The 14,278-nt window shown below is 45.6% G+C and overlaps 2 protein-coding genes across 2 annotated transcripts; one reads left to right on the forward strand and one right to left on the reverse strand.

Moving 5' to 3' along the window:
* The first annotated feature begins 399 nt into the window (after positions 1 to 399).
* On the forward strand, positions 400 to 3,740 carry LOC149995108 (cell adhesion molecule CEACAM21-like). Its single transcript, XM_090261428.1, has 3 exons — positions 400 to 463; positions 1,334 to 1,687; positions 3,460 to 3,740. Exons 1-3 carry the CDS (start codon positions 400 to 402, stop codon positions 3,738 to 3,740), a joined length of 699 nt encoding a protein of 232 aa, XP_090117554.1.
* Positions 3,741 to 6,854: 3,114 nt separating this feature from the next.
* LOC149995109 (cell adhesion molecule CEACAM21-like) lies at positions 6,855 to 10,146 on the reverse strand. Its single transcript, XM_090260718.1, has 3 exons — positions 10,083 to 10,146; positions 8,866 to 9,219; positions 6,855 to 7,135 (listed from the first exon to the last, which is right to left on the reverse strand). Exons 1-3 carry the CDS (start codon positions 10,144 to 10,146, stop codon positions 6,855 to 6,857), a joined length of 699 nt encoding a protein of 232 aa, XP_090116844.1.
* Between the last annotated feature and the right edge of the window lie 4,132 nt (positions 10,147 to 14,278).

Here is a 14,278-nt window from a genome sequence, read left to right on the forward strand (position 1 = left end):
GCTGTGGGGGATGCCTGAATCCCAGACACCCCGGGCTTGTGTTTCTCCAAACACACTGTGAGAGCGTGTGCTAGTGTGTGTGTGTGTCTATGTGTGTATATGTGCGTGTGTGTACTGTTCAAAGGCCTCAGCTGTACCGAGAGAACAAAAACACTAAAGGACAGTAAACTGGTAAGAAGGCACAGGGGTGGCACAAGTGAGGGCAGGGAGTGGGAGGGTCTTAGGCACAGACCCTGCCCCCAGCCCACATGACAGGAACGGTCACCTTGCCCCAGAGTAAAGCCCAGCGCACAGGTAGAATTCACAGCAGATTGCACCATCAGGACAGAGGTGCCTGGGAGCCTTACTGAACCTCAAGCTTTTTTCAAAGAGAAAGACACAGAGCAGGTGGCAGACACCATGGGATCCCTTTCAGTCTCTACCCCCAGAGGGCGGGTCCACTGGCCAGGACTCCTGCTGGCTGGTAAGTAGGAGACAATCCCTTGGGGTAACAGAGGATCTGACACAGAGGCTGGCTGGGATCTCCTGAAGAGACCAGGGCTCTGAGAAAAGAGGGAAGGCTTCTGTTTGGACCTGAGGGTAGAGGACAAAGGAGCAGAGTAGGATGGGGAAGGGGACCCATCAAGGGGAAGATCTCATAACCTAGAAGTGCTGAGAGGCAGGAAAACCTCATGCTGTTCACTTCCTGTTATTCATTATTGAGTATTGAATTAGAAAAACTGATAATAATAATAAAAACTTACGTCAGGTTACACCAGAAAAATACCCAGTAGCATTAGACATTGCCTTTACCACCAACCTCAGATATGTTTAATGTACCCCACGAGAAACAGAACCCTGGGAAAATATTTTCTCACCCACAGCTATTTGCATTCTGTTACAGTCACTGGAGATACAAGATCAGACTAGACTCTGTTCATATGGAGATGACATTCAATGCAAGAGAGAGGGACAAGGAAGGATCAAAATGTAATGTCAGGTACCCGCAGGTTTCATGATAAAACAGAGCAGGGGCAAGTCAAGAAGTGAAGGCCGAGAATCTTTAGAGAATATGGTCAGCGCAGGAGTCTTTCAAAGACACCCTCAGGGTCAGCAGGGGTCTGAGGACAGTGAGGGGTGAACCAGGCAGACATCTGGAGAAATGTATTTATAACATAAAATATAAGAGGTTCAGAAGTGCTGAAGTAATGATGGCCATGCTGTTGATCTTGACCATGGGAGACACACATAAGACAAAAGCTGAGAGTTGGAAGAGACTTGCTCAGCATTTAGGCCCTCATCTTTCTATCTGAATGCATAAATCCAAATATTAATGAATTTATTTTCCCCCTAGTCTCACTAGTAAACCACTGGAGCCTGCCAACCACTGCTCAATTTTCTATTATGTCAATCAAAGCTGCTGAAGGAACTAATGTGCGCCTACGTCTCTGCAACACACCTCCCAATGTTGAAGGCTTCATATGGTACAGGGGGGAAGGGGCCAATCTCTATTATAAAATTGCATCTCTTGATTTCAACCATGGCCTACATATAGTTTCACGTGAATACACTGGACGAGAGACAGTAATCTATGATGGATCCTTGCTGATAAATAACGTCTCCCTAAAAGACACAGGAATCTTCACCGTAGAGGCCTACCCTCGAGGTTCAATGAAAGAAATAGGATTCGGACGGCTTAATGTGTATGGTGAGTGATTGCTCTCTGACCCCTGGGTGTCCGGTGGGCGGAATTCTACTTCACAGACAGGATAGACATTCCAACACTCTGCCTCTATCCCCCTCTGCATCATGTCTAGGTTGAGTTTGGTATTTAATACAGGATACAGAATGGAGACAAACTTCCTAAGACCTCAATTTTCCATTCCTAAGTCCAGTTCTACAGTCACTGGAGACACAAGGACCAGTCTGATGACATCACTCAGCAGAGGGAGACCAGTCTCAATGCAGCTCCCTGAGCCTTTACCTTTGAACTTGACCCTGAGCAAGCCCTGCAGGGCTCTGCCAAAGTCTGGTCTGAGGAGCCCACCACAATTTTGGCTGAGCTCACCTCAGGAGCCCTTCCCCAGAACTCTGTTCTAGAATTCTAGACCCCAGGGACTTTTGGGGTCCTGTGTCAGGTTGGGGTTGACCTCCTAGGAAAAACTAATTGGATAACGGTTTAATGGGAGCCCAAGTCACAGCTTCCTTATGTGGTCACCATCCAGGGCTTAGGCCCAAGAGCCACATCTTGGCAGAAATAGAATTTAGTTTAACACCTGAGACTGTGTGTGCAGAGCACAGTTGGATGATTTTCTTTAATATTAGCCAACTGTTCTAGAGAACTTAGCAGAATTCAGATAAAGGTTAGCACCCCCAGAAAAAACTGGAGATAAAAAGATGCTCCTAGTAGCTCCTTGTTCCACCATCAGCCCAGGTGATTCTCTCTTGGAGTTGATCAACAACAGATGCCTCTTATTTGAGCACATATTCTATCCCAAGATTTAGGTTAGATACTGTCAATATTTTACAGTTAATATTATGACCACCTGGCAGCCCATGTTTATCTGCCTTCACTGAGAATAAACTGAGACACAGGGAGACACAGTCACTGAAGCAGAGTCACACAGACCATGAGCAGCTGGTCACAGTCATTTGAGGTCTGTCTGCAGCCATTGCCTCATCCTCTCTTCCACCCCGGCGGCCCATGGGGGATCTCTGAATTCCTAAACCAACCTCTGGTTCAGATCCTTTTCTCTTAGGCTTCTTCAGATCAAAGGAATACACTCTGTTTTGTGGACTGAAAGGAAACGGAGAATTAATATGTTTTCACTCCAGGACCAAATTACCTGCAGTAACAGTCAGAGTCAGTGCTGGGAATCCCCAGGCTCCCCTCGGGTGGCCCGTCCACACCTCCCTGTGCTGGACTTGAAATCATTTATTTGTTTCCTGATGTGTTGCTGTCACTCCCGTTGGATGTAAAGAAAAGGGCTTTGCCTTCTCACTCCCCACTCTACCCCTGAAATCAGCTCAGGGACCAACATGTAACACACTCAGTTGCTTTTGATAAATTAAGAAGAAATAAAGAGTGATTAATAAGTGAATTAATTAATGATCAAAAGATCCAAAATCTTTTCAGAGTCTGGAACCTGGATGTAGAGTCCTTATATTTCTGGCCTTAGGAGACAGACTCTCTGTCCCAACAGGGACTAAGACCCATGTCTCAGACCCTTTTCAGCTCTCTAATGAAATAGTCTTTCTTTTACTCAATCTTAGGCCTTAGGTGTTAATAATAATAATTTTCATATATGGGAGAATATTAAGTTTTTCCAAATTTCTATCTCATAGCTACCTACCACATTGGCAGACAAGGTGACCTTTACAAGCTCACTGTGGGCTGAGGGGCTGAGATGTCTGAGGAAGCAGCATGGCTCCATGTCTCAAGCCCATTCTCAGTCAGTCCCATCCTTTGTCTCTTCACAGAGAATGTGAGAACGCCCACCCTCCTTGTCAGCAACACCACATTCATAGAGAATAAGCGTGCTGTGGAGTTGACCTGCTACACAAAGTTGGCCTCCATCCAGTGGTTGTACAATGGCTGGAAGCTGCAGCTAAACGAAAGGATGAAGTTGTCTGAGGACCACAGGAGCCTCACCATAGACCCCGTCGAGTGGGAAGATGCTGGGTATTACCAGTGTGAAGTCTCCAACCCCTTGATGTCTGTTGAAAGTTGGCCCGTTGAGCTGAATATGAGACATAAGTGACCTTCCTTCTCCCCTTCTGTGTTGTTAAACTCTCAATAAAGTTTTTTGCATTATTATAATGCATTTGTTCCGAAGGTGAATAGTTCTTAAAAGATTTACCTGGAATCAAGAAACACTAAAAATGTGAGCTGGCATTGTCATTATTATTGACTTAAGGTTACATTTCAGACCAAACCTCACCTTGGTTTGGCCCCATTTGTACCACGTCCACAGTAGAGGTGACATTGTGTCCCTCAGAAGATGAGCAGTAGTCATGTATAACCAGTGATAGCAGGGATGAACTCATAGTCCCCATGCCAAACACTTTGCTAGTCTGACTAACCTGCACTCCAGCTGCCTTCCAGACTAAATCTGAAACTTCCTCAACTCATCTTCTGTACTCATGGTTTCTCCAATCTTATAAACCCTCCTCGCTCTTTAGACTCTGCCCTCCTCATGAGATGTTCATCTCCTTGTTTCTTATTTCATGTCCTTTGTTTCATAACTTCTGCTGCTTGGTACATCTGTTTTTTTCCTCTTTTAACAATCTTAGAACACTAATCTGAGTCTTCAAGACGTCATCCTCTTTGCTAACCCTCTGTCTCTCCCTGCATGACGATCCAAGTCTGGGAGAATGGCTCCGTTCTCTTAATGGCACCAGCTGCCGTGGTTCTTTCCTGAACCCTTAAGTCAGCACCTGACTTGTATTCCTCAGGCCCATCCTGAGTTTCCTTAACAGCACCCTCCTGCATGGCCTTCGTAGGTCGCCTTTAACCCATACAATGATTCGTATACCAAGACCCACTAGTTTTGTAATATCTCATCCTGACTCAGAACAGACCCAATCCCTTTTGCTCCCCCTGTACGCACACCTCAGATTTCTCACAATACACTTTGACCTATTCTTCAAGGATTTCAGCCAAATACCTCAGAAGACCCAAGGAGCATGAAAAAACAGAATCAGAAAAGAGATTTATTTCCCATTTTCAAGTTCTGACTGTAGACTCGCTAAGGACAGGCACGTGGATTTAGTAAACACAACAGAGAAATCGAAGAGCAAGGACACTGATATTTGACCTGAGTTCCTGGGCACAGGAGACATAAAATAGGGTCTCCCAGTGCAGGCCTGGGGGGCTGATGTGACAGGGGCCTGCATGTTCACTAGAGTTTCTGGGTTTCATCACAGAATAGTTGTCAAATCCCTGTGAACCTGCTCCGTGACGGTGACTGAGGTGCAGTAGCAGGAGAGCACTGTTGATGGTGGGGCCGCTGCACAGGGGCAGCGTCACAGCTGCACTTGCTACCAGACTCAGGACCAAGGCCACCTCCAGGCAACCTGGTCCCCAGAAAAGTGTGGACAGTCAGGTCATCTCTTGCTGTGGATGCCAATTCAGAAGGGAGGCAGGACAACTGAAATTTTTACCTGGAAAATTGCAGCAAGATTTTAAAATATTGGGATATTAGAAAATATGGTAAGGATGGGCACTGTGAGGAAGATGACAGGGTCAGCTAACTACAAGCAGGTGATGGCAGAGTGAAGCATGCCTCACACACATTTAAAGACGGCAGAAAGACTTTCTGAAAGACCATGCATTCGTGGAGTGAGCCAGAACTAAAGTGGAAGGCTGTGGAGATTTTAAGAACAGGGGCAAGAATTTTAGGAATCTCTGTTTGATAATTGACTATACAAGAAATTATAGTAAAATATTTCATAAAATTTTCACAGGAGGTCTGTTTACATCATGACTTAAAGGTCCTCACCCAGGCTAGGCTTCTACCCTTCCACAAGGACTGAGACACCAGGAGGGTTAAATTGAAGGGATGGGCACAGGCCCTTGTGACAGATACTCTGTGAATCATAATACTGGCAAGAAGATTTTAAGGAGACATCTATATTTCTAAAGGGCAAAGAAAGAATCTACAATTACAAACTGTAATCACATTTCAGAAGAAAATGCTCTGAAAAGGTGGAGGTTAGAGGCCTGAAATCAGGAAAAACCTGTCTAAAGGTACCTGATTCTGAGGGAACATTAAGGCCTCTGAGTCATAACAAAGATGCTTTCTGCACAGTGGAGGGAAACAGAACTACATGGCTTTCAGCCAAGATACATTGTGTATCTATCAGTTCCTACAAGTTATAAAGAGGTGCAAAATAGCTGAGACTACCTGACCAGAGCCAGGGACTGATCTTCCAGAGGATTTGCTTTCCATTAAGACATGATATTTTTCTAATCAGTCACCTTCCCTTTCATCAACGTAATCCAAAAGGAAGAAGTATATTCTTGATCCTACAACATGTCACCTGATTTAGCCTGTTTAGTTACCTACGTGCACAGGAGCTAGCATTCACCACATAGTTCTCTCTGATGCAGGTTTTTCTATAAAACATAAGATGGGAGATAACAGCTTCTTGAAATTAGGAAGCTTCGCCAACACACTTCACCTGCAGTCTCTCCAGCTTTGGGTGATGTTCTTTTCTCCAAGAGACACCAAAAGGCCCATCGGGTCTAACTTAGTTTCATAAAGGGTGAGGTCTTTCCTAATTCCATAGGCATCAGTATGAACTAGGACATTTGAGTTAAAGCCTTGGTTTTATTACCAAAGTCACCTATTATATATATTATTAACAAAAGAAGTGAAGTGTACTGAACTTATACAAATAAACTTATTGCCATATAAATAAGATTACTCAAGAGACTTTAGAAATATTTTGAAAGATATCAAAGAGGAAGACAAAGATCAGTGTTGCTACTGACATGGGTGTCCTCTTGTCCATTCCCCTTATCTGCAACACTTCCCACATGCCCTCTACAGGTTTGTCTGCAGAAGGGACAGAACTCACATTGTGAGAGTCCATCACCTGCTCTCATTGATTATCACATGACCACTGCTCATCTTCTGAGGGACGCAATGTCACCTCTACTGTAGACATGGTACAAATGAGGCCAAACCAAGGTGGGGTTTGTACTGAAATATGACCTTAAGTCAATAATAATTACAATGCCAGCTCACATTTTTGAGTGTTTCTTGACTCCAGGCAAATCTTTTAAGAACTATTAACATTCAAAACATATCTATTTTAATAATGCAAATGATTTTATTTAGAGTTTAACAACACAGAGGGGGAAAGGAGGGTCACTCGTGATTCACACGCAGCTCAACAGGCCAACTTTCAAATGAACTGATAGGGTTGGAGGCTTCACACTGGTAATACCCAGCATCTTCCCTCTTGACAGGGTTGATGGTGAGGCTTCTGTGGTCCTCAGACAGATTCATTCTTTTGTTGAGCTGCACTTTTGTGCCATTGAAGAACCACAGGGTGTAGACTGCATTTGTGTAGCAGGTCAAGACCACGGCATCCTTGTTTTCTGTGACTGTGGTGTTGCTGAGTAGGAGAGTGGGCAGTCTCACAGGCTCTGTGGAGAGACAGAAGATGGGACTGACTGAGAATGGGCTTGAGACACAGAGCCATGCTGCTTCCTCAGACATCTCAGCCCCTCACAGTCCACAGTGAGCTTGTAAAGGTCACCCTTGTCTGCCAATGTATTAGGTAGCTACGAGATAGAAATTTGTAAAAACTTAATGTTCTTCCATATGTGAAAATTATTATTATCAATACCTCAAGGCATAAGACAGATTACAAGAAAAACTATTTCATTAGAGAGCTGAAAAGGGTCTGAGACATGGGTCTTAGTCACTGGAGGCACAAGAGGGCCTGTCTCCTATGGCCAGAAATCCAAGGATTCTGCATCCAAGTTCCAGGCTCTGAATAGATTTTGGATCTTTTGATCATTAATTAATTCATTCATTAAATTACCCTTATTTTCCCTTAATTTATCAAAAACAATGAATGTGTTACATGGGTAGATTGGGGAGTGAGAGGACAAAGTAGGAGTGACAATAACAGATCAGGAAATAAACAAATGATTTCAAGTCCAGCACAGGGAGGTGTGGATGGGCCACCCGAGGGGAGCCTGGGGATTCCCAGGACTGATTCTGGTTGTTACTGCAGGTAATTTGGTCCTGGAGTAAAAACATACTAATTCTCCATTTCCTCTCATTCCTCAAAACAGAATGTATTCCTCTGAGCTGAGGATGCCTAAGAGAAAGGGATCTGAACCAGAGGTCGGATTAGGAATCCAGAGACCCCCCATGGGCCCCCGGGGTGGAAGAGAGGATGAGACCACAAATGACTGTGACCAGCTGCTCATGGTCTGTGTGACTCTGCTTCAGTGACCGTGTCTTCTTGTGTCTTAGTCTATTCTTAGTGAAGGAGGATAAATATTTGGCTGCCAGGCTGTCAGCATATTAGGTGTAAAATATTACTAATATCTGACCTAAATCTTGGAATAGAGGAACTGCTCAGGTAAGACTCATCTGTTATTGATCAACTTTGAGAAACATGCCCTGGGCTGATCCAGGTGAACAAGGAGCTGCCAGGAGCACTATTTTCTGTTTTTGTTGTTGTTGTTGTTTTCTTTTCTTGGATGCTGACCTTTTTCTGAACTCTGCCACGTCCCGCAGAACAGTGGCTAATATTAAAGAACATGGTCCACTGTGCTCTGCACACACAGTCTCAGGTGTTAAACTGAGTTCCATTTCTGCCAAGATGTGACTCTTGAGCCTAAGCCCTGGATGGTGACCACATCCGGAAACTGTGACTTGGGCACCCATTAAACTGTTATCCAATTATTCTTTCTAAGAGGCCAACACTAACCTGACACAACTCCCCAATGTCCCTGGAGTCAAGATCCCTAGCACAGAGTTCTGAGGAGGGGCGCTTGATGTGAGCTCAGTAGGAATTGCGGGTGACTCCTCAGACCTGGCTTTGGCAGAGCTCTGCAGGGCTGTGCTCAAGGTCAAGGTCATAGGGAAGGGCTCAGGGGGCTACACTGAGACTGGTCTCCCTCTGCTGAGTTATGCCATCAGACTGGTTCTTTTGTCTGCAGTGACTGCTGTACTGGACTTAGGGATGGGAACTGAGGTCTTAGGAAGTTTGTCTCCACTCTGTATCCTGTATAAAACGCCAAAACCCAACCTGGGAAGTGATGCAGAGGGGGATGGAGAAGAGTCCTGGGCTGTCTGTCCTGTGTGTAATGTAGAATTCACTCCACCCAACACCCAGGGGTCAGAGGTCATCACTCACCATATACATTAAGCCATCCAAATCCTATTTCTTTCACTGAACCTAAAGAGTGGACCTCTACTCTGTAGATTCCTTTGTCCTTCACGGCGACATTATTTATCAGCAAGGATCCATCATAGATTATTGTCTCTCGTCCACTGTATGCAGGCCCAATTATATGTAGTCCTTTGTTGAAATCAAAAGTTGCAATTTTATAATAGGGATTTGCCCCTTCCCCCTTGTACCATGTGAAGCTTATAGCATCAGGAGGTGTATTGCGGAGACGTAGATGTACATTTGTCCCTGCGGCAGCCCTGGTTGACACAATAGCAAATTGGGCAGCGGTGGGCAGGCTCCAGTAGTTTACTAGTGAGACTAGGAAGAAAAAAGAAATTGATTAATATTTGGACCTACGCATTGAGATGGAAAGATGAAGGCCTGGATCCTGAGCAAGTTTCTTCAACTCTCAGCCTTGGTCTGTGTGTGTGTCTCCCATGGTCAAGGTCAACAGCATGACCTTCAGCACCTTTGAACCTCTTATGTTTTCTGTTTCAGATACTCTTCTTTAGGTGTCTGCCTGGGTCATCCCTCACTGTGCTCAGATCTCACCCTGAAGAGTGTCTTTGAAAGACACCTGTGCTGACCACCTTCTCTGAAGACTCTGCTTTCACTTTCTGACCAGCCCCTGCTGTTTCTTCGTCGCACTTGTGAATACCTGACATCACATTCAGATCCTTTCTTCATCTTCTCTCTCGCATAGAATGTGATCTCTATGTGAAAAGAGTCTTGTCTGACCTTGTACCTCCAGTGACTGCAAGACGCTACAAATAGCTGTGGGTAAATATATGTTTTCCCAGGATGATTTTCCTTGTGGAGTATATTAAATATATTCGAGGTCTGTGGTAAAGACAATGTCTAATGTTCCTGGTTATGTTTTTTTCTGGTGTTACCTGACATAAATTTTTTTTATTATTATCAGTTTTTCTAATTCAATCTTTAATTATGAATAACTTAGGAAATAAAGAGTATGAGGGTTTCTTGCCTCTCACCACTTCCAGATTATGAGATTTCCCTCTTGCTAAGTATCCTTCCCCATCCTACTCTGCTCCTTTGTCCTTTACCTTCAGATCCAAACAGAAGCCTTCACTATTTTCTCAGAGCCCTGCTCTCTTCAGGAGATCCCAGCCAGCCTCTGTGTCATTTCCTTTGTTTACCCCAAAGGATTGTCTCCTACTCACCAACCATCAGGAGCCCTTGCCAATGGAAAAGTCCTCTGCAGGTAGAGGCTGAAAGGAATCTCATGGTGTCCGCCACCTGCTCTGTGGCTCCCGCTTTGAGAAAAGCTTGAGGTTCGGCAAGGCTCGCAGGAACCTCTGTCCTGATGGTGCAATCTGCTGTGAGTACTACCTGTGCGCTGGGCTTTATTCTGGGGCAAGGTGACTGTTCTTGTCATGTGGGTTGGGGGCAGGGTCAGTGCCCAGGACCCTCCCACTCCCTGCCCTCTTTTTAGCCACCCATGTCTCTTATTACCAGTTTACTGTCCTTTTGTATTTTGGTTTTCTGGTTACTACTGAGGCATCTGAACAGTACACACACACACACACACACACACACACACACACACACACACTATGCCACACTCATGCTGTGTTTGCAGAAGCACAAGCCCAGGGTGTCTGGGATCCAGGCATCCCCCACAGCTCCCTGTAGGTCATAGCAGCCTCTCCCACAGCCTCTCTCTTTCACATTTGACTTTTCCCTTCAGAGCAGGAGCTCTTGGGCTACCTGAGAAATACTTGTCATAAGGATGTAATTTCTTCTGTGCACTGAATCACCTGTGAAACTTGTAAACATTGCGATGTCGAGGTGTTACCTTAGAAATGAACCTTCAATGGCTGTCCAGCTAATGGGATGCCCATTCCAGATGAGATCCCTTCATGTGATGGTAGAACCACTTCTCCGGCTCTCCTGTGCACAGCGGAAATCTCCAGACCCCATTAAACTGCAGATTCTGACTTAGCAGGGATGCCATGGACCAGTGACTCTGCATCTGACAAGCTCTCAGGAGAGCTTGATCTTACTGGCCTGTGTGGTACACTTGCAATAGCAAGGCGGATGCGGGCACATGTATCCCCAAGCACGTGACCCACTCCTGCCAGATTGGCCCCTATGTGTCTTGCACTTGGGTCTGTAAGCACCACACAGAGAGCCCCAGGTGTCCTCAAAATTGTGGATCATTTCTGTTTCTGAAACAGAAACCCAGCTGGGCACCACGTCTTCCCTATGTTCTCAAGTGCTCTTTGGAGGTTTTATTTCCTCTCAGCAGTGAGGCCACAGAAATGACTCTGGGGGTGAGAAGGTGTCAGATTAGGTGATAATTGCATAGAGACCCTTCTTTTATCTCAGGTTGTCACTATCCTAGCTGCTTCTACTAGGGACAGAGATCCAGGACCAGGAGTTGCTAAAAGCTGCAGATTTGGGTGTGAGGGAGGATGTGTCTGTGTGTCCCAGGAAGAAAGGACTGGGGTGAATGTCAGGGGCCTGTGGGCTTCCTGGTCCTCGAAGGACAGTTTCAGGTAGAGCATCCCTCTCCATGTCTGTTTTTGAGGTCTGTTCTTGTGCTCCCTGACTGTTGGGACAACCTTGGATTTCTGCCTGGGAGTCTTTCTTATGGTCACCAAGACTTTCCTGCGCGTGGTACAAGGCATTGGGTAGAGAGCGGCACAGAGACCCCTGAGAGAGGAGGTGCCCCTGGGCCCTGTCAATGTAAGAAGTGCAAACCTGTGGAGCAATTTAATGAATGTATCTGAGTCAAAGTGATGCCAATAACTGGGAGAAAGATCTCACATCCTGTGAAGAATTGAGGTTTGGCATTTATTTTATACATTATAATCAAAGGAGAAGATGAAAAAAAGCTGCATGAAATACATTAAAGGATGAGGGAAAGCATAGTGGGGCAATCTTTAGAATGAATTAAAATCAAAATGGAGTAACACATATTTTTTTTTACATTGGTGAGTATAAAACAATTAGAGAGGGTAGGCAGGACACCAGGTAACATGAAGTGTTCTGGGGTCTAACACGCTGGTCCCAGAGTCAGTGCCTTTGAATGGTCTAGCAAAAAAAAGTCACTCTGATGTGTCAATATAATGTATTAAAGATGCATAAAAACAGGGATCAGAACTCACTTAAGGTAAAGACTGACTTTGCTAATGAAGTTTACAGGCCTGGGATGTGATGACCTGCCATCACCTGCCCAGTTAGAAATTTCTGATCAGCATATAGTGTTAGGTTACATGTGGTCACTAAGCTGTCAGGTGATTGCACAGCCCCTGTTTGTTAACAGTCTCTAGAAGTAGCAGGTGGGGCAAAGCTGGCAGGAGGGAGGGCCCGAGAAAGTTGAAGCAGGGGGTGAAAATCAGGCTCCTCTGTCTTCTTAGCCAAAGCCAAGGTCACAGGTCTATTTCCTGTGTGTCTCAATGTTCCCCCAGCAGGTCAGATATAGACCTGCAGGCAATGTCAGGTGCCGCACAGGTGTGCTGACCAGGGCAGGGTGAGAGCCCAGTGAGAGGTCAGGCACTGTCCACAGCACTGTGAGTCCAGTGTCAGGAGAACTGTCCCACCAGGGGGATGTGCTGTTTCAGACAGCGCTCTCTGCTTTCAAGTGTTTAAAGGAAGGGCCTGGGGAATATTTTCCTTGTGCTGTGGGGAGAGTCTTGGAAGTTTGATCCCCAAAAATGTGCTGTGTGTCCTCGATCACTGCATTTCGCATAGCAGCTAAGTCATCTGTGTCCCTGTCTGTCATCTGCCCCAGGCCCCCTCCCAGGGCCCAGGAGCTGGAGCAGCTCCACATGAAGACTCAGTCAGGGGGCCCTGTGGGTTCTCCTCTTAGGGGAAGGGGGGCTCTTGTAGAACCCTCAGTGGTTCTGAGATGGAAACAACCACACGTTCTGGTTCTCCTGTCCCATCCTGCACAGGGAGAGTCCCTTGTTCCCCAGGACATCAGGAACTAGAGAGATGTCTTCAGAAATCACAGGCTAGTGTCCCACAAACCAGGGACTCTGGGACTGAAAAGGCATCCCTGATTCTTATAAGGTCAGGGTGCGTGTGCTCTTCCCTCCCCTGGTAGTAACTCTAAGATAGGTTGAGGACCCAGAGTTTCTGTCTGGTCAGGTATCTGTGAGAAAAGGAAAAATACAGCCCAGGGTGATGGGATGTAATTCACAAGGTGGGATGTGAAGGGCTCTGATTTGGGGGGGTCCAACCCCTCAGTGTTAGGAAGTTCCTTTCCTTCTTCCTGAGGAGAAAAGACCTGATCCTGGGATGTCCCCAAGCATGTGATGGATCCTCTCATGCTGACACCAATTTCTTTAAAAATATGTTTCTAAGAAACATAATTTGACTGCAAATGTTATACAGACTGACAGGCTTTCATTGTGCAATTTCCTTATCTATTTAATGAGTGTATACAGAGTATTTGTGATGTGTCAGGCTCTTGACTGGGCCCTGGAAACCCCAAAGAGAATGAGACATGTGTGGGCCTCTGCTTATTGAGTTCACCTTGTAACAGAGACAGGCTCTCAGATGAACCACGGCTCTAGGGAGTTAGTTACAATCCAGTGAAGGGCCGTGAAGGAAACTTCTGGTGCGTCCACACCATGTACATTGTCTCTGTGGTCTGGGGATCACCGAGAGCACTTCTGAGAAAGTGACCTCTTGGCTGAGACCTGAAGAGTGAGTGGCCATTTTCCCCTTGCAAAACAGGGGGTGTTAAAAAAACAAAAACTGCCTGCAGAGGACTGAGCTTTGGTGGGCTGACCCTTGGCTGGATGGAGGAGCAGATGGAGTCCAGTGGGGGAGCTGGGAGAGTGAGGAAGACTGTGTGATGATTGATGCTGGCGAGGCTGGACCCTGCTGGGCTGTGGGTGCTTCTGAGCTGGGGTCAGCAGCCCCTAAAAGGTTCCAGGCGTTAGGGTACTGCTGCTGCCCCCTGGTGGACAAGGGGAAAAATGGGTGAGAAAAAGTAATATTGCACAATTGTGTTTTGTTGTTTTGTATTTTCTATTCAACTTATATTTTAAGCGATATTTTATCCGTGAATGTATAATTTTAACGTATTTATTGAGACATAGTTGTTTCTCTTTATCCTTTATTTCTATCTCATTCCAGGGATACATTAATTTGTTTATTTATTCACCCTTTCATGGACATTTATGTTCTTTCCAGTTTGGGGTTATTTCAAGTAAACAGACCATGAAAATCTGTGTGAAAAAAATTTTAACCCAAAGAATCAGGGCTTGTAAAACCACTGAGTAACGAGAAAAATGGAATTGAGGGAGTAGACACTGGATGTCTGGTCTCAAGGTCACATTGTCACAGCCCCCACCCAGAGGTAGAGAAGCACCTGCTTCTTCACACAGAGCCGTGTCTGCAA

This window comes from Furipterus horrens, unplaced genomic scaffold (genome assembly GCF_987537825.1).
Source record: "Furipterus horrens unplaced genomic scaffold, mFurHor1.1.pri manual_scaffold_13, whole genome shotgun sequence".
In the NCBI taxonomy this organism is placed as follows: Eukaryota; Metazoa; Chordata; class Mammalia; order Chiroptera; family Furipteridae; genus Furipterus; species Furipterus horrens.

Coding starts and splice junctions, on each gene's coding strand:
- LOC149995109 (XM_090260718.1), bottom strand. CDS start 10,146: ATGAGATTCCTTTCAGCCTCTACCTGCAGAGGACTTTTCCATTGGCAA. Junction 9,220..10,082: donor GCAAGGGCTCCTGATGGTTG/GTGAGTAGGAGA, acceptor TTTTCTTCCTAG/TCTCACTAGTAAACTACTGG. Junction 7,136..8,865: donor TGGATGGCTTAATGTATATG/GTGAGTGATGAC, acceptor GTCTCTCCACAG/AGCCTGTGAGACTGCCCACT.
- LOC149995108 (XM_090261428.1), top strand. CDS start 400: ATGGGATCCCTTTCAGTCTCTACCCCCAGAGGGCGGGTCCACTGGCCA. Junction 464..1,333: donor GCCAGGACTCCTGCTGGCTG/GTAAGTAGGAGA, acceptor TTTTCCCCCTAG/TCTCACTAGTAAACCACTGG. Junction 1,688..3,459: donor CGGACGGCTTAATGTGTATG/GTGAGTGATTGC, acceptor GTCTCTTCACAG/AGAATGTGAGAACGCCCACC.